Source organism: Magallana gigas, chromosome 10 (genome assembly GCF_963853765.1).
Source record: "Magallana gigas chromosome 10, xbMagGiga1.1, whole genome shotgun sequence".
In the NCBI taxonomy this organism is placed as follows: domain Eukaryota; kingdom Metazoa; phylum Mollusca; class Bivalvia; order Ostreida; family Ostreidae; genus Magallana; species Magallana gigas.
Genome location: NC_088862.1, coordinates 23,813,932 through 23,834,205, shown reverse-complemented (window position 1 = coordinate 23,834,205; position 20,274 = coordinate 23,813,932). Strand labels below are relative to the sequence as shown.

At 32.9% G+C, this 20,274-nt stretch overlaps 1 protein-coding gene across 14 annotated transcripts in view; it reads left to right on the top strand.

Moving 5' to 3' along the window:
- LOC105339412 (rho GTPase-activating protein 15) overlaps window positions 1-20,274 on the top strand; it is a 47,192-nt gene that overhangs the window by 2,874 nt on the left and 24,044 nt on the right. For 5 of the 14 annotated variants that reach the window (XM_066074077.1, XM_066074085.1, XM_066074081.1 and 2 more), the window contains 5 exons: window positions 12,156-12,380; window positions 13,741-13,809; window positions 16,637-16,759; window positions 16,981-16,998; window positions 18,935-19,015. In XM_066074077.1, coding sequence (XP_065930149.1) covers window positions 12,156-12,380; window positions 13,741-13,809; window positions 16,637-16,759; window positions 16,981-16,998; window positions 18,935-19,015 — 516 coding nt within the window. Of the gene's footprint in view, window positions 1-6,263; window positions 6,720-12,155; window positions 12,381-13,740; window positions 13,810-16,636; window positions 16,760-16,980; window positions 16,999-18,934; window positions 19,016-20,274 lie in introns of those variants that run through there. The other 9 variants (XM_066074088.1, XM_066074087.1, XM_066074084.1 and 6 more) reach the window with 6 other exon arrangements.

Here is a 20,274-nt window from a genome sequence, read left to right as displayed (position 1 = left end):
TACATTTTCTACGTCTCACTACTTCACTTCCCCCATGTCATATCTCTATTAAAACATGAATTCCTATCAATCTAGCAACTTAATACATGTTTATCTATCTACACGTGCACATTAAACCTGGCAACCTGACTAAGGTTAAAACTTGGTTTATCACAGGGATATATTAATATATTAAAACAGAATCATTAGAACTGTTATCTATGTACATACTAAACGTATTAACATAAATACTGCACAGGAAACTCATGCTGTGGCCTTGGGATTCGATCGTGACACATAATTGAGGGTTTGTGTTCAAGATTGAAGGGAGGGGTATAATTAACAGTCTGTGGTAGACTGGCCAATACTTTGGACTCGACCGGGACACAAGTCTTAGGCTAGCAGAAATTTGGCCTGCAGCCAGTGAAAGTGTAAATCGAAGTACAGTTTTAGGGACTTTATGTTTCTTTATAAGTGACTCAAAAATCAGAAAAATTGAAACTCTCACTTTTTCAGATACATCAGGGTTGTCTCTAAAAATTGAAGTAGAAGGGAGAAATAAAAAAGTAGAAGGGGATCTGAAGGTCTAGCTTATAGCTAGATTGTGTTTGAAATGCAATAATAGCCGGGTAATTACGTCACTTTAGGTGGGGAAATTCCCCGCCTTCCGGGTCTTAGAGACAACCCTGTACATGATGCATCACCAAGGAGGGGCTCTTTCCTTAAATTTCCAAATCCATAGAATTACATTCCCACAAACCTCTAAAAAATCGACATTCTGCAAAAATTGATACCCCCCCCCCCCCTTTCACGAAGAGGAATGTTTCCATTTTAAAGTTGAATTATAGGAGGCTCTTGGGATGATATCAGCTGTGCAGACACAATCACTTTTATTTGTGTAAATTTTTTTTCCCATATTCTTTGCATTAATTTTAACCCAGTTCTACAGAGGCTACTCTAAATGACATGAAGCTCTAGAACATTTGTCTCGGCTACCTTCCAAAGCTTTAAAGTTACATCATCCAAATTAAATGGATTAATACATCATTAACATTTAAAAAATTGCATTTAAAATAGCAATTCATCATTTTGGACAAAGTGAATATTTTCCAGATTAAAATCTGATGTGTAGAAATCTTAAAATTTTTGTACTTGTATGTCCTACCAAGCTTTTGGACTTTCTTCATAAATTAAAACCATATTTTAACAAGGCCTTAGACTTTGGGTAGTTGTGTTAAACAGCAATATGACGTAGGCCTGTCTATTGCATTGTTGGCCACTCAGCCATGGCTCTTTGAAATCAACAAGATTTGTCTGGCTTTTGAGCTAAGACTACGCAATCGGTGCATATTTCACTTAAAACCGGGTCATTTTTAACTTGTTTTGACGCAAGAAGTAGATAGCTAGCAATGTCCCACTGAAAGTCCAAGGTCTTGTTAAAATGGTTCTAATAGCAAAAGATGTAGCATTCAGTGAGGTTCTATTGCACAATGATTGGTCGATTTTCTTTTCTGAAAAAAGGATTTTTCAACAGTGCGATAAATTTTTGCAGTGGTTGAGGTTCTGTTATTGTGTAGATATCAGAAATATCATCATCAACAGTGACAAATTCATGCAGAGTTTTGATGTTGTTATTGTCTGGATATCAGAGTCGTTATCATTTCATGCAGAGTTTTGATGTTGTTATTGTCTGGATATCAGAGTCATTATCATTAACAAAGTGACAATTTCTTGCAGAGTTTTGATGTTGTTATTGTCTGGATATCAGAGTCGTTGTCATTAACAAAGTGACAATTTCGCAAAGTTTTGATGTTGTTATTGTCTGGATATCAGAGTCGTTGTCATTAACAAAGTGACAATTTCGCAAAGTTGGGATGTTGTTATTGTCTGGATATCAGAGGTAGTCGTTATCATTAAGAAAGGGACAATTTCATGCAGAGTTGGGATATTGTTAAATCCCTTTGATATATACTCCAGTGAGGTCATCAATAAAATTGCGACAGTGCAGTGCAAAATAGAAACGTTGTTATTGTCTGTAGAATCATCAGTGATGTCATGACATTGTTAACATTGCAGCAACAGTTTCGTGTGTGTAGTTATAATTAAGATGTTGTTATCGCCTTGATATATCTTAGTTATGTCATCGTTAACGTGTAAACAAACAAGGACGACACAAGCCATGCACATCCTTCCTCGACTGTAAAGGAAGCAAGCTCGTCATTCAAGTCGTCTTATATAGCCAATAACGTTCATTGACAAATTAAAACACATCTACAAGTACATGATGTAAATCCGACAAAGGATTCCGCCAAGTTTTTCAAGTTCTCTTCCTTAAAAGGAAAAAAAAAATTTTGTTTTATACATATACATGTATATATATGTATTTAATATATACATGTTTCCTTTGTTTATATGATTCCTTAATTAGGATTTCATGTCTTTGGTATACTTTGCCTTCACAAATTTCCAATGTTTGTGGCGTTTCTGGGGAATCTTTACATCCCCAATGTATATACATGTACAAGAATTAGTTTAAAGGGACATGGTCACGATTTTGGTCAAAAATTATTTTTTCGATTTAAATGTTTACAATGCTTTAGTAAGTCATTTTTAATAGGCAACCAAAATTTGAGTGTCATTTGATGAGTTATAAGCGAGTTATAGAGCTTACAATTCTTCGCTATGTAAACAAAGCGTTTGTGTACATTTCGAATGTTGAAGTGAAAATTCCAGTTTTAGACAGTTTTAAATAAATGTGTTAATCGTTAGGAACTGTTTATTTATGCTTTGAATGAATAATAAGATAGACAAACCAGCTTTAAAAAGATTTTTTGCTGGTATATTGAACCTATATAAACAAAAACAGGGCACGAGCCTTGTTTACATGACGAAGAATTGTGAGCCCTGTATCGTACTTAAAACTCACCGACTGGCACTCAAATTTCGTTTAATCACTAGAAATGCATTCCTAAAGCATTGCAAATAATAAAAACAGAAAAATAAAATTTGACCAAAATCGTGACCATGCCCCTTTAATATTTATTAGAAATTATCCCAAATGCATGTATTCTGCCAATGAAGTTAAGTCCCCACAATCCTGGAAAATTTTGGTTACCCTCGAACATTTACCCCATGAACAAGATGAATAAAAATGATGCTACAGTATATCACAATGCTATACATAATTTCCTTACACAGTTCTTTACTAAATAGAACCATGCATTTTAACAAGAGCTTGGACTTTGGGTAGTTGCGTCAAACTGCAATGTGACATAGGCTTGTCTGTTTCATTGTAGGCCACTCAGCCATGGCTCTTTGAAATCAACAAGATTTGTGTGGCTTTTGAGCGAAGACTGTGCAATCTGTGTATATTTTGCTTGAAACCAGGGTCATTTTAACTTGTTTTGAAGCAAGAAATAGATCGTTATATCCTTCTGAAAGTCCAAGGTCTTGTTAAAATGGTTCTATATGTAGGCTATGTAAATTTTTATAAAACAGGACAGTATTGTATTGACGAGACTTTGTCATAGTCCTAATGAATTGGCAAGGTATATGAATGAATTTTGTTCAGTAACAGTGATTTTATTGGAGTTATTTCCCATTGCTCATGCATGTACATGCATTTACCAGTGATTGTATGTGTCACACAGTGGTATATATACCAACACTTATACATGTATGTATTGTTATCCATTGCTCTGTGTGTGTGTGGGGGGGGGGGGGGGTCTGTTTGTGTGTGCTACAATAATGCATGTTATTAATCATCAAACTATAGAATAAACTTTAAAAGAAAAAAGAAAAAAGAATTATCTCAGATTTTCTAAACATGTATTTGCAAAAAAAAAAAAATTGAACTAATTATATTGTATCTGTTGTTCATCGTGTTAATTTATTTAAGGAACCATGATATATTGTTTGTACCAAATTGTTTTGACAAATAACATTTCTAGGAACTATGATATTTATTGCATTAACCGTGATCAATCCGACTTTCATTAGATTGCCACATATATGAAGAAAACTCAATGGGTTTAGTTAGAAAATGGAGTAATGCCTTTTCAAGGTTTGGAACCAGCTCTGTTGGTGCTCTATATTTATCAGTCAGACAGTCTGTTCATCTGTTCACCTGATTTTTATCTGTAGAAGGAGAAATATTTCACAAACAATCCAACTTGTTGTTCAACACTGTAGGCATTACATATACCCCTAACATGGGAGAGTCACCAAAAAGTATGGGGGCCTGGGAGTCGCCTTTAATGTAGGGGGAGACTATTTTCTCCGCTTCGGAGATGGGAGAAAGTTCGGTCAAGGCTTTTGTGATTGTGTCACCTGTCTTTTAAACTTAATGAATATGATATATTTACTCATTAAATAATAGTTAATAATTGTTTTAAAAAGTTAATATATTAAAATTAAATCGAAAAAAAAAAAAAGAATAAAAATTTTTAAAAACTCAAACTTTTTCTATATCATTATACAGATCACTTTGTCTAGTTTAAAGGGAGGTAAATATCACGACCATTTGTACAAGTTATGTCAAGAGTTGTCTTGCTTGTGTAAGAGATGGATCTTAGTCATGATAGGATGTCAGTTATTACTTTCTTTTCATTTGTTCATGCGACTCTCACTAATATTAGGACAATTAACAGTTAATGATTATTATACACGATTTTTTAAAATGATGAATTTTTATTGCTACCCAAGCTGTCTTGAAACATCCATCAGAATATAATTGAGTTGGTAGTGCTCTAAATTATAATTAAGGTCAATAGGAAGAGTACGTTACAAGGGTCGTGTTTGCAAATGTCATAAAAAACTTTTCTTGAATATTTGTTTAAATGGAGATGGTACATCAAGTAAATTCCTTATTACTAGCCAGGCACAGTTTAACTTCCTGAAAGGTTTACAGGGTTTGACCTATATCAAAGTGCATGAAATTGATTTTTAAAATAGTTTATATAAGTTTTACTTAAAGTATACTCATGGTACTTTTTGTGAAGTTTTGTGGTTATCAGGTTCGTGACTCTTTAGATTATATATTAGTCAAAAAAAGTTTTAAAGTTTGCATGCATGTGTGTATAGTTCCTTGTCGTATCAAATTAATTCAGTTTGAGAGCATTTTTTAATTAATTTTTTTTTTCAAGAGTCACATGACAGGTCATTTGATTTTTTAATGATCTGGTTTTATAAGAACATGATTACATATAAATATCAACAAATCTTCAACTGATTTATCTTAATTTAGTTAAAAACAATAATTATTTAAAGGAAAAAAGTCTCACTATCTTATAAAGTGCAGTTATTAGACGTGGTACTTTTAAGGAATAAGGAATCATTCTTTAAGTATTATCATGATTATGAGGTTATAATTTCGGTCGGGGCGTGATCAAATCCAATAAAGCCCAAAGGGCTTTATGATAGATTTGATCACGCCCCGACCAAAATTATCACCTCATAGGTTTCAAAGAATGAATCCTTATTACTTATATTTATATAATTTTATGCCATTGTACGATGAAATATTTAAATATAAATAAGCAAATCCCACTGGCGCCTCAATTTTACGTCATTTGAATTTATGGGTTTTATAGTACAAAATCAAAACATAGTGTTATCACAGACAAAGACACTGGAAAATGTAAATATTTTAAAATAAATTGTAAACAAAAGAATTGTCTTTAACATTCTCGTGCGCCAACTGCACCACTTAAAAAAGATTTCCTCAACAAATACAGAGCACTTATACCGTACTCAGGTTCATAAATTCAATTGTTTTACACACTTCTCGGAGGCTATATGTACGCCTTATGCTGTTCAAACTCAAAGCCATGAAAAATAGTGTGTCTCTGTAGTACATGTTTTATCTTGGGGGGAGCATTATATAATATGTATAATAATTATGCAGTAACTTGTGCATAAATTATTATAATGTATTGGAAATGATCTGGAATTTGTGCATAAAGGAGGCCATTTTGGTTGTATTGGAACTGCTGGAATGTAGATAATTTCCATTTATGATTAATTTGTGATTTAATAAGTGAAAATATGGGTCTGTATTTGTAAGTTGCAAGCAATTCAGCACTTCATTTTAAAAGATTAATTTGTGTCAATGAGGGGAAAAGGGGGTATATTTGATTGTAATTTGCAAGCGATTCAACACTCCATTTTAAAAAATGAATTTGTGATTGAGGTGAAAAAGCGGTTTACCGGTCTATAATTGTAAATTGCGAGTGATTCAACATTCGATGTGTGTTGTTAAACATGGCTGCTGACACAGTCACTCAGAACGTAATCCTCTGTAAGGACGGTGTTGTAACTCCTTCAGATCGGGATAATGGTGACAGGATATGACCATCTAATGCTTATATACACTATTATTAGTCTGCACAAGTGAGGGGAAACTCGACGTATACATACGTACATCAACACACACACAATTTGTTCTGAGGCCCAGCAAGTGACATCTACATCCAAATCGATCGTGCTACATGTATTTCCTGAAACTCGGTTTGTCGCTTTAAACGGTTGGAATATACCAGGATTCTAGCTGGAACAAAGTGACCTTGTAGACGTCTGTGATTTTCGTTAGTTTTGTTCGGATCGGATACATTTATTTCTTTTGATTTTTTTATGGATTGGATTAGTTGTTAAGATTGGAAGAGATGTCCCTGTATTATAATTTAGTCGCGGATTACAGTCCTCGGACTTCCGACATCATTGAGGAGCCGGTGGATGTGCAGGTATTTAATGTGTCGACTTGTATTTGTCCATGCAATTGTTAAAGTGTTATTAGATGTGTACCACTGGTAATTAAGAGACCATGTCAGCTTGGTTATTTATGTAGAAATACTGAAATAGCTTCATGCACCAGCTGTAAAACAGTAAATAATTATTGGTCACAAGAAACGGTCATCATTTCTGCACTTAATTATGCCCTTCCTCTGAGTTCCTTCAAAAACTATTTCCTTCTGAACAGATTATGCCAGTAAAATTCAGTGCAAAGACGTACTTAAGAAATTGAAAAATATATGATCCACTTTGTTGCTTTTCAGTGAATTTTTTTAAAGGGGGGGGGGGGGGGGATCACTCTCAGCAGTATAAGTACTTGATATACAATGTATGTATTTTTGTTTTGTTGTGTTACGTCCCAGTGTACCGATGTAGAATTGGTACTTCAACTTGTGTGTAGTTTAGAGTATTTTAAACTTATAATCTGATCATGTGATTTAATGGGACACTTTATCGTGTTTATGGAGTCACTGAAAGTTGTACTACAATTCAAAGTTATATGTATATCTGGCTTGTATGTTGAAGCTGGGTATGTGGGGAGATTGGGTGATACATGTATATGGTATAACAGACCCATTGCTGTGTCCTGTTCAGTTTCTCCTTTATACATAATAGTTGGCCTTCATATCCAGATCCTATATGTATGTCATGTACTATATAGAACCATTTTAACAAGAGCTTGGACTTTGGGTAGTTGTGTCAAACAGCAATGTGACGTAGGCCTGTCTATTTCATTGCTGGCCACTCAGCCATTGCTCTTTGAAATCAACAAGATTTGTCTGGCTTTTGAGCCAAGACTACGCAATCGGTGCATGCATATTCGCTTGAAATTGCGTCATTTTTAACTTGTTTTGTTGTAAGAAATAGATAGCTACGTCCAACCGAAAGTTCAAGGTCTTAATGTTATAATGGTACTATATAGTACAGTAAAAGGCTGCTGTAAATTCAGTGCATGCTCTTAGTTGCTGTACTACTGTCATCCTGTTAATGTAGCGTTATATGGAATTTTGAAATCTACTGTAAACTTAAAGTCATGTATTATATGCCTCATTTTTATATTCACAAATTTGGCATGTTGAGTTTAGTTCAATGAGTTGGCTCAGGGTCAGTTTTACTAGGCGTATGCGAGACTGGTCGTGGATTTCTGACAGTGGTGCATGGTATATACATTGTTTAATTTATAAATGTGAGAAGATCCTCAAAATTAGAACCTCGGCAAAATCCTTATTTTTTATATTGAATTGCAGTATTCATGCACATGAAACAGAAAAAAAAACCTGTGAAAAAAAATAAAAAACAGCAGTGGAAATAATTGACCCCTAAATTACAACACTGGCAAAATCCTTTCTTTTCCTATTGAATTACAGTATTCATGCACATGAAACAGCAACATATCCTGTAAAAAAATAACAAATAATTGATCCCCACACAAACCAAACTGTCTATACCTTGATGAAGTAAATGAATTTATCTGCTCTTTCATAAAATCTTATTTTTATTTTCTGGTCATATGCCTTAAAATTCATACAATTTTTAAGTTCCTGTCGTGGTGAGTTAATTAAAAGATTGAGAGACATTCAAAGTTATAAAAATTTAAAGTTTTAATTAATTAGAATTCACCATGAAGCAAGAAAAGGAAACAAAGGCACGAATTGTGCGCTTGCCGCATAGGCCACAGCATTTGTAAGCTTTGTTATGAATAAGAACAAAAAATTCAACAGGAAATTGCTAACACACATTTAAAAAAAAATTGTTTTTTCCAAATATTATATGTATATACATTGTACATCTACATGTTAATATGCATGGAGCCATTAACTGTAACAAATTTAAAAAGTAGCTACACTTAAAACAACAAAAATTTAATACTTTTTAAATTCATCGATAATACTTGCGGCAGTTGCTAGGTACAATGATAGCCCTCTCTGATACTTTTTTCATCTGACTTTTTCTGGATCCCCCATATCGTAAGTCTAAGTTGAAGGCAATTAAAGCTGAGGGTTAATATGTTGACCACCCAGTCCCCTTTAAGTGGTTAAATCGTGGTTAAAATTAAGGTGGTAAGGGACACTTCTAAACAGTAAAACACGGTTATAGCGAACACGCTTATAATGAATTGACGCTTACAGCGAAGTGAATTTCATTCCCCAAGTCCCTATTTCATGTTTTAAACTTGACGGATATAACGAATTACGTTTATAGCAAAGTTAAATTGCTCGTCCCCGGGACTTCATTATAAGTGTGTTTTACTGTATTGTGACATACTGTATTGAAATAAACAACAAAATCAAGTGTAATTTTATATTTTTTTTCCCAATGTAGAACACTAACAGTATAGCGCAGTGGTTCAGAGGGTTTGCTTAATCGAATCGCTAAGTCATGCGTTCGAATCCTGCTGTGGTTTTTAAGACTTTTACCTTTCCAAAAATTTTCAAAACATTTTTTGGGGCAAAATATTGTAAGATTTTAAAATTCTAAACGGGTGAAAGAAATTGGCTATGAATTAATTGAATTTTCTACAGAGAAAGGAAGGAAAACTGTACAAACATATAATTACAGGCATTTTAAGCACAAATAGGAGGTAACAGTACAACCTCAATCCCCAAAACAGTTTGGTAAGAAAGGGGAAAGTTTTCAGAACAAACTGTACCTCAGTCGCTTTGCTTGATGATGACATATGATAAAAATAGTGCCTGTTTGGGAGGGTAAAAGTTGAAATTGACACCCAGAGAAAACCATTGTCAACCGATTTCTACGGTGAACCGTACGCGCATAATTAATGTGTACTGGTATGTAACAATTCATTGTGTTACCCGTTACCAAGTGTGTTGCTACTGATGAGGGTTATAGAACGGATTATTAACTGCATCTTAACCAATCAGATTTCAGTATTAAATATGAAAGTATAATAATCTACTGGTAATATCGTGAATTGAAATTTGCTCTGCAGATATATGCTGAAAAAAATTTGTTCACTTTGATAATGTTTAGTGGCTTTCGTTATAAGGTTATTGGTTCGAATCAATCTCAACTGCTTTAGAAGAGGATTCTATATTTATACTTTATGCCATCTTTACTTTTAAAGATAAAAAGTGTGGTACAGTTAAGTTGTAGATCGGCGTTAGCTTCACAAAAAACCCGAATTTTCTCCAGAGCGAGAGGCAGAGATCTGCAGCTTTAAAGGGGCATGGTCACGATTTTGGTCAAATTTTATTTTTCTGTTTTTCTTATTTACAATGCTTTATGAATGCATTTTTAATTATCAAATGAAATTTGGGTGCCCGTCGATGAGTTTTAAGCAAGATACAGGACTCACAATTCTTCGTCATGTAAACAAGGCTCGTGCCCTGTTTTTGTTTACATAGGTTCAATATACCAGTAAAAAATCTTTTCCAAGATGATTTGTCTATATTGTTATTCATTTTAAGCATAAATAAACAGTTCCTAACGATTAACACATTCATATTAGGTCTAAAACTGGAATTTTCACTTCAACATTCAAAATGTAAACAAAATCTTTGTTTACATAGCGAGGAATTGTAAGCTCTGTAAGTTGCTTATAACTTAACAAATGACACTCAAATTTTGGTTGCCTATTAAAAATGTCTTACTGAAGCATAATAAACATTAAAATCGAAAAAATAATTTTTGACCAAAACCGTGACCTGATGCCCCTTTAAGCGTACATTATTCATATCAGATGATTCAGAATCAAACTAAATACAGGAATTTTTAAAGGGGAATCTTTTACAAGTATGAAATGATCGATGATTGCAAACAAAGTAGTTGCACTCGTGGTTTATATTCGGAGAAATGGCCCATTCAAAATCAAGGAGGATCATGGGATATTATAATCCATATATATACTGACATACATTTAAAGTCTTATCATTATGACTTCACCTGTTTCTCTATCTGTCAATCTCATTACTATTTCCTCTTATGTCTTTATCTTCCTCTTGTGCACATTGCAGTGCGGAAAAAGCTTAAACCATGTAAAAGCTAGTGCATAAAAGTCCAGAGTTCTTTTTAAATTAGTTATTAATATTATGAATCTGTTATTAAGTTTTGTATACAAATTGCAATGCAGAGTTATCTTTGTAAACTTTGTGTCATAACACCTTAAAGTTTTATCAATTTCTTGTTTGCACATGTTACATTCCACACACTGACATGGCCAGGTTTTTGGGCATATAGTTAATATAGAATAAGCATTCTTCATTCCAATATAGTCTTGAAAGTTTTATTAGGTCTAGTCTCTTAAAATTTGGAAAAATTTACTGGTAATAATTCCTAAACTATCTTTTAAGCCAAGACTTTTAAGATTCAAAATATCTTTGAAAGTCCTGAAAAGTCTTAATATTGCCAATATAATGTACAGATTTTATATTAAGTCCTAGGAAAAAACCTACTAAAGTTATATGCCTTACCAGTATTTGAATTGTCTGAAAGTCTGGGATATTGTAGAAAAACCCATGCATTTAAGTGTTTTGAATGGTACCGGTAACAGATGACCTAGGCCTGGGCCGCAGACGGGGATATTTATTGTCAGGATTTCCCAGATGATAAAATCTTGATGGAGAATTCCTAGGATTTCCTTCACACAAGGATTTAAGTTCCACAAGGGATTATACCATAGTTATTTTAAGTACTGTAATCATTTTGATAAGAAGAGTTGATCTACACAATTTATAATTGGTAAAACTCATATTAACTACAGTTAAGTTTCAATTCTGCAGATTATATGTGGTAGTTTACAGACTGTAAATTATTTGCAGTTTAGAAATCATTATGAACTACTGGTATCCTGTAATAGTGTATTTACAGTATTTACAGTATAATTATACACAATTACTGTAAAACAAGTATGTGACCCCTCATTTTTATTTTGTCATTTGATTTACAATTGTATTCAATACAGAAAAGTATTAATGTATTGGTCTGCGATGATAAAAATTTTCATGAGCGAACCAAAGGATGCTCGCAAATCAATGACATGCAGACATGTCAACAATACACCTAAACATAGTTACAGAGAAGAATTCCGTAATGTAATAAGTTCATGCTTACAAGCAAATTCTTATTATTGATCCCTATTGCAATCTTAATAATTTTGAAATTAAATCATTAATGATCTTAAGTTACATTTTTAATGCATCATTGACAAAATCATTTTCCCCTGGTACGTGTTTCACCATATAACTCACAGTGTTTCACTGTACTTAAAGCCACGAATCGGAATGATTAACATTGAAATCCTTTGTCCCTGCTGTGGTGCTTTAAATTGCTAATGTACTTCTTTGCTCAAATAATTAGCATGCATGTTATAATTAAAGATCTTTAATTTTGAAGATTTTTAGCAAATTTCTCGTTTCTATTTTTTGCAGGAGGAAGTTTACGCCAACCTTCAGCAGCTTCACGGACAGGACGGTGGAGGTTTCCCCCCACCCCCCGACACCCCTCCCCCCGCCACACAGGGGATCTACCTCAAGACCCTGCTGGATGTCTGGGACAAGTACCTTGACCCCGCTCAAAAGCGAGAATTTTACGTCAACAAAGAAACGCAGGAACGGACATACAAACCCCCGCGGCCGGCCGATAAACAAAAACAGGTAAAAAAAATTTTTAAGTGAGTTAGAGTTTAGAATTAATATAAGAACTTCTCATTTTTTTTTAGCAAAATTTTTTAGAAGAGAGTGATAGCATTCTGATTTTCTTGCTTGATTTTATAGATTATTGGGGTATTTTTCAATTAGTTTTAGGCTTAATTTAAAGAGTGTTTATCTATAGATTAGCTGGCTTGATTTGATGATGATATTATTTAGATATTTCAGATTAATTTCTTTCACTAATATTAGTTCACTTTAAAAAATACAATAAACAGATTGAAGGATTAATATTTCTTTTCTTTTTGCGTTTAATATGAGTTCACATTGATGCAAGATTTGTGAACACTTCACAGACTGCTATGTGTACATTTTATATACAGCGGGTTTTTTTAATCTGATGGGAAAATCTGACTTTTATAGCTAGGATAATGACAATAGAAATGTGAAAGATCGCACCAATTCAAATTAATACTTGGAAATTGATGAAATTGCTATATAATGGTACTAGTCCCAAAGCAGGTCTGAAATCTTTCTGTTAAACGCATACATGGCCATGTAAAAATTGGCTTAAGTTATCCACTTTCATTTAGTTATTTCATTTCGACAGTTAAAAAGGGGAAGGGGGAGGGGTAGGTTTGTATTGAAATGTTTTATTTATGAGTATAGATTAGTTGTGATTAATTGAGGATAATTAAAATCAAACAGTACGACTCTTTTTATCAAAGATAAAATTAGGAGACAAAAGAAGTTATCAATTAGAACCATTTTAACAAGAGCTTGGACTTTGGGTAGTTGTGTCAAATAGCAATGTTACGTAGGCCTGTCTATTTCATTGCTGGCCACTCAGCCATTGCTCTTTGAAATCAACAAGATTTGTCTGGATTTTGAGCTAAGACTACACAATCGGTGTATATTTCACTTGAAACTGCGTCATTTTAAACTTGTTTTGACACAAGAAATAGATAGCTACTTACAACCGAAAGTCCAAGGTCTTGTTAAAATGGTTCTACCATTGCATTCAAACTCTTCACAGATTTTATTGTGCTCTTGCCTTCAATGTGCATATATACATGTACCATGTGTTTTGTGCAAATTTGTCTCACAATTTATTTACATATTTTTGGACTAACAAAGCAACTGTGTGATGTGGTTTTAATCTTTATGCACTACATGTAAAGCTTAATTAATTTGTATAATATTTGAACATGTAGTTAGTCTATTTTTAATAAATTGATATATAATTGTGCTGCTTATACATGTAGAAAAAAGAGAATAATTAATCAAGCACATTATATTTAATTGCTTATGAATGAACAGAACTTTTTTTTAAATCTTGAAACATTTTGATTTGCCTGAATTGAAGGTGGTAACAGTTCACGCCAGCCCCTATAGTCACGTACAAGAACATTATGTTCAAAGGCCAGTCATGACGGTAAGATGGTAATGCAAGAAACTCGACGCTGTGAACTCATTTCATTTTTATTGCTTACAAAGCTACATGCTGTATTTTTCCTCTTTTTTTTTGCCTGCTTTTATGAAAGTTGAAATTTTTTTTGAGAAAATAATGAAAAAAAAAAAATCACTTTTTCGACATTTTGAAAATTTGTTGATTCGTTATTTAAATTTAAATTTTTTTTTGAGAAAATGAAAAAAAAAAATAACTTTTTCGACATTTTGAAAATTTGTTGATTCGTAAAAACTTCAAGGCTATCCTGGCTTTTCAGATCTTGTTTTCTTTTTATTTATTAACTTGATCCCTTATGACAAATTAAGATATAAGATACCATTTATATGAAAATATGGTAATTAATATCAAAATAATGAAACCTCCATGCTCTAATGTCAATGATTAGAAATGGTATGAATTTCACAGTGTTCAAAAAGATTATACATGTACGTGTATGATTATAAAGTTTGGGAAAGGGGGGGGGGGAATATTAACTCAGTTAGCATGTCTATACAAACTAGTATCCATGGCCACATATCAGAGGTTCTAAAACTTCCTAATCTAATCTTTGAAGTAATGTTCCAAATTCTCATATTTCATATTGCATTGTGTTTATACTCATATAGACTGGAGTAATTCTATAATCTATATTTATATTAAAGTATATATATATGAAATTACAGATTTGAATTCATATTTGAATTCATATGCTCCCAGCTGTCATAGAAAATGTAGAACCTGATGAGCTATTATTAATTCGATATAGCATGTACAGTAATTTACAATCATAATATCAACAAAGGTCAAGGGGCTCTCAAATTGGTATTCAATTTTGTAATAGTCTGCATACATAATTGTCTTTTTAGCATGCATGCCAATTAGAATAATTAGACAAATTGAGCTAGCTCCTGCTGCAAGCTTACAGGGTTCTGTCATGGGATCAAAAATTGGGCTGGTAAAAGTTGAGTCCATGCTTTCCAAAAGTTATGTCCCTTGGCCGCCATCTTTGGCCTCTGAGTTCAAAGCAGGTCAACTGTGTTTGAAAACTGGCAACCCTCGCCTGTTTCTGCTATGCTTCATGGGAAGCCATGCGAGGAATTCCAAAAGTCAAATATTGAACTTGGAGGCCTTTTTTTTTTGCTCAGATCATGTTAAATTCCTATGGTTTTTTTGCTTTCGACCTTATGGTTGACTCTGCATTTCAAATTTTGGGAAGTGTAGATTGGTCTAAATCTAGGTTATTATAAGTTAGACATGGACCTTATCCCATTGGCTATGGATTAATCAATATTCCTGCAATCGAAAAATACATGTAATGTCTGTCACTTATTAATTGATAATTCATGTTTCATTGTCCAATCCCAGGATCGGATCATATCCAACATAATCCCTGCACTTCATAGTTAACCATGCAATATTTCGCAAATAGCTGATGCTAAACAACAAATAACAATTGAATAACTTACCTAATTATCTTTAAATGTATCGAAATTAATGAATGGTGACATTGTAACAAATCAGTAGGAAGTTGAAAAGGTATAGTGTATGTGGTTTCATTGATATTCATGGGCATAAATTTTCATGGATCGGAATTACCTTGGAGAAGGCTTACATAGGCATTGCCTGCTGCCTAATCCATTTATGTAAATGTATATTTGCATAATAAAATATGTTCAAATCAAATCAAATCAAATCAAATTGGTGCTCATTGAATAATGATGAACCATAGAATTTCAATATTAATTTATGGTAATAATTAATAAAAAATATTTCTTTTCAGAAAATAATAGGATTATTGATTTTGATATACATCAAATGTTTCAATTGGTTATTTTGTTTTTTATGTCAGTTTTTAATTGTCTTTATTTATTTATTTATTTTTTTTTTTTTGATTTTGCTTGTTAGATACATTATGTTGTGATATCAATGTTTGAAAATGTTTTAATGCAAACTGATTAAATTTTCTTACTTATAAGATTACATAAAAATTAATAACAGTTGTTCAAATATATGTATATGTATTTTTAATAAACTTTTTAATGTAAATGCTCATACATTAGATAACTACTTGAAGCCTATGCCAAAACTATACATTTGTATAATAATTTTTTCCTCCTTTTACATGTGCATATATTAGCTATATATCAAGGAAAACATCATTAAATTGTTGAAAAATCTTTGACATCACCTCATGTCTGATTCAGAAGAGATTAAGGGTTGATTTAAAAACATATTAATGTCCCTTTGGGGGGGGGGGCATTGTAGACTGACCTTGCAGTTTGAGGAATTATAGATTTAAAACAACACTAAGTATACTTAGAACTTATGTAGATTTTTTAATTGTGTAAATAAATTTATAAGACGGGCAAGAAATTTATTAAGTTGGATTGAAATCTTACTCATTACTTGTCAAAAATTTGGATGATACACATTTGTAAATTATTACGATATATACAAAAAAATTGTAAATGTATATAAAGAAGCTTAATTTGAAATATTTTTTTTATCAATTTGTATATAAGGTTTATTTTCCAAACCAGTCTTATTTTTGAAATATAATTCTTTTAAAACGGTTTTCCACTTGGAACTTAGCCTGCATGTTTTTAACACATTAGCTTTTCATATATACCCATGATTTTAAAAACTTAATTTATTCATGGGTGCTATGAGCTTGTGGTCGAAATGGGCCTAGCCTTCAAAATGGTGGTTTTTTTTTTTATAAAAATGCATGGTAAAAAAGCAAAATTCACATTTCCTTTTTGGCTTATGAGCGTATAGAGATCTTCAATTCCTGATCTTGGATTTTTTCCAGGTGGAAGCTCTGAACAGCCGAAAAGTCAGTCTTCCCGAAATCCAGGTGCAGGCTCCGACTGGGTGGAGAATTGAAGATAGCGCGGCAGGAAAAATCTTCGTCAGCTGCGCGACAAATGAAAAGGTTTCAAGAGATTTGGCCTTATTTATTTGTGTGTGTGTGTTTGAAAGGACTTTATATTTGTGGCTGTTATTTAATCTAGTTTTTTAAACCTTAGAGTTGCGTGGCTTCTTTAGTCTCATGCTTATCTAATACGCAAACAAGGAAATTAACATAGGTAGTTTTTTAAAGATTTTTTTGAAAAATTATTAGTATCAATATGTGGTTGAATTCAATTTTTTCAGAAGGACCCAAGATACGCAGTAAATTGAAAACTAGTTTTTTTTTAAACCATATTATGATACCCCAAAAAATTAAAATAATAAACAAAAACATAATTTCATAATTATATACATGTACAAATGCATAATGTAGAAGAACTTCAGTGTAATACGTCAACCCTACTATACTTATAAATCAACATGCAATAAATATATTTTTTTTTATTACATAAACATAAGTGGATTTTATACAATTCACGCATATATACAGACATATTTATAACCCAGGTTGAGACCTGTACCATCATTCTCTCTTCTTCCTGTTTTTCGCACTTCAGTATGCTTCCCCTTTATGATGCACACTCTCATACAATATATAAATATACACAATTATAGCATCTTGCAACCATTACTATATATTTTTTTTTATATATATATTTTTTCTTTTTTTCTGTTTTTTCCTCTTTTTTTTCTTTTTTTTTCATGCAAATCATCTGTCCTTATACATGTATATATTGTGAATCAGAATGCATGTATCAACATTTAAAAATAGCAGGAAAATTACATGTATTTATACTATACATCATCATGTACTTAAATTCCAAGTGAGGTTACAAATTATGATCAATTTGAAAATAATGAAGTTTGCGCATTTTCGAGGTAAATTCTTTTTAATTATGAACTACATGCAATTAATGAAAAACTAAATAATTATTCTAAAAAAATCATGGATTTAAATCCGATGACTTAAATTATTTTAGATAAAACCAATTATACATATGTTTATATAAACTTAATGATTATTCAAGCAACAATCAAGTGCGGAATTTTCCTATATTAACTAAACTGATTCAGCATAAAGAATGATTCTTCATCGGAAAATGATTTGGTGTAGGTGCACAGAGCGAATTTACATTTGAATGTCAGTCAGTATTTTATTCATTTCATTACAAACTGTATACAAGGTTACTTTTGCCTCCATGCTATTTTGGCCTTCGCAGTCACCTTTTTGCGATGGTTTCGTTCTTTTTATTAGTCACCCCACAATATTGCGTTTGAAGAAATATAACTTAACCTTTTAGCTCTGCCTTGTTCTTAATTCATCCACTTACTATAAAGTCAAATAGGGCCAAAATAGAAATGGGGTTAAATGTTTCCTTGCAGACGGTAAGGCCAAAAAAATGTACCGTTTCTCAGATAAAAAATTTCAAGAAAACGATGATATGAGAGATCTGTAATTGTCCATCCAACTGTTAAATTTTAGAGCTATAGCTGTCCATAGATAGACAATTAATTATCTCTTGAACAAGCACCATTTTGATGGTGATGTGACCTTGACCTTTGTCAGTGACCTCAGATCTGGGTCATGAATCATCTTCTGTCCATGACTTTTACAACAAGAAATAGTTACTGCTCATACTTGCCATTCTGGTTGCCTCTGAACAGAAGATGAGTCATGACCCAGACCTGAGGTCACTGACAAAGGTCAAGGTCACATCACCATCAAAATAACGCTTGTTCTTAGAGGTTTTTTAGTTTATTCATGAACGGTTATCTAATAGTTTTAACCTTAAAAATAAGAAAATTGAGTTATTCCCATTTTCAGTTTGGCAATTATATAAATGAATGTGATAGCTTGCTTTTCATATGATGCTGTTGTGCCTGAGAAACTAAACCATTGTTTTGGCCTACCAGTAATTCAATCATGTTTTTTTTTTTTAGTTTTGTTGTTCTCATAGAGAATGGTCTTGTGCTTGACATCATGTAGATCATAGTTGTTTTTAAACTTCAGACCCTCCCTGACTTTGGGGCTGTAAAACTTTGAGGCTTTTTTTCTTCTAGTCTCACTTTGCTCAAAGGAATATATATAGTGGAAAAGTGAGACTGAGTTCAAAACTAAGCTTACCAAAGTTTTAGGGCCCCAGAGAGTCTGTTGTCGGTATAATCACGTCTTCTCTACTTTCTGCATGCTTCGTAGTGGGCCTCAAAGGTGAATGAGGATGGACAGCGGTATTACTTTCGCATCGACGGCGACGAGTCCGCCTGGGAATTGCCAAAGGTGTGTGCACGCCCAGCCCCAGCTATTATAGTCTTAGCTAGCATGTTCATACTCCGCCCTAGATGCACTTGTTTATATATTTGTATATATCTACAAACATCTGTTATCGTTTCTTAGTCCATATTGGATGCATGTTCACAAAAGAAATTATGGGAAAAATAATAAGTTTGATGACCTTTTGTACTCCCAAAGATAATGTACTTTATCAAGATTTTCACTGCGAGTGTGGTTTAAGGCATGTATTACATGTACGTGAAAAATTATCTTAGGTCTAGTTGGAAATCTGAAGCATTAAGGAGGGTGTGTGTGCAATGGAGGGGGTTGGGGGTGGGGGTTGTTGTTAAGTCTTGTAGAAGGCAGTTGTATAAGCTAGGTTAGTGTTTTTCTTCCATAACCCATAAAAAGAAAAGGTTTCTTGTGACCTGTAGACTCCATTTTTGGCACATCAATATATATATATATATATATATATCAACTTCCTTGTGTGCATGCCATAATTTTATATTTATATTCACAAGTCACAGGCATGGTAGAAATTCTTAGCACAACTGCACACTTGTTTACGGTAGATCGATTACTTTCAACTTTATATGTCTCAACTTGAAAAAACCATATGGTTGTACTGATAAGGTTCAAGGTTTTATTAATTATGTCAATGAAATTGTTAAAAAAAAGAAGGTGGTTCAAACTTAACAAAAACAAAATGTTAAAGGGGGGAGGGATTGTCTTTGGTCAGTACCTTGACCCCAATTATCCCCCCTTGCTCTATTAAGTCCCTGTTATGGTCCAGACCATGCTTTTAAGTCAGTCTTGTCAATGAAACTAAGATAATCATCCTGTGCACCAATTGTACAAATGTAAATGACTTGACAAAGTATGTGTTGTCACACAGAAAAAGGGGATATGACCTAATTTATTATAGTTTTCGAGATCTCTAGAAAGGAGGCTTTGCACGTGTTGTTATTACAGTATGAACACTGGCTTTATATCCCTGTTATGCACATGTATTGTCAGTGTTACCTATCAAGATGACCGAAACAGTGGGGACTATGCATCTTCATCTTCATTAAAACTCATTTTTGACACATTTTTTGTAAAATCAATTTTTTTTATTTTTTTTTTTTTGGGGGGGGGGGGGGGGGTTAGGAAAATGTTCTTGATGAATTAATGTTTGAAGTACTGATACTGTGACTAACGAAAAATCTAAGTGTGTTTTTATTTGTAAACATGACAAATTCTAGTTCAATGGCAAATAACTG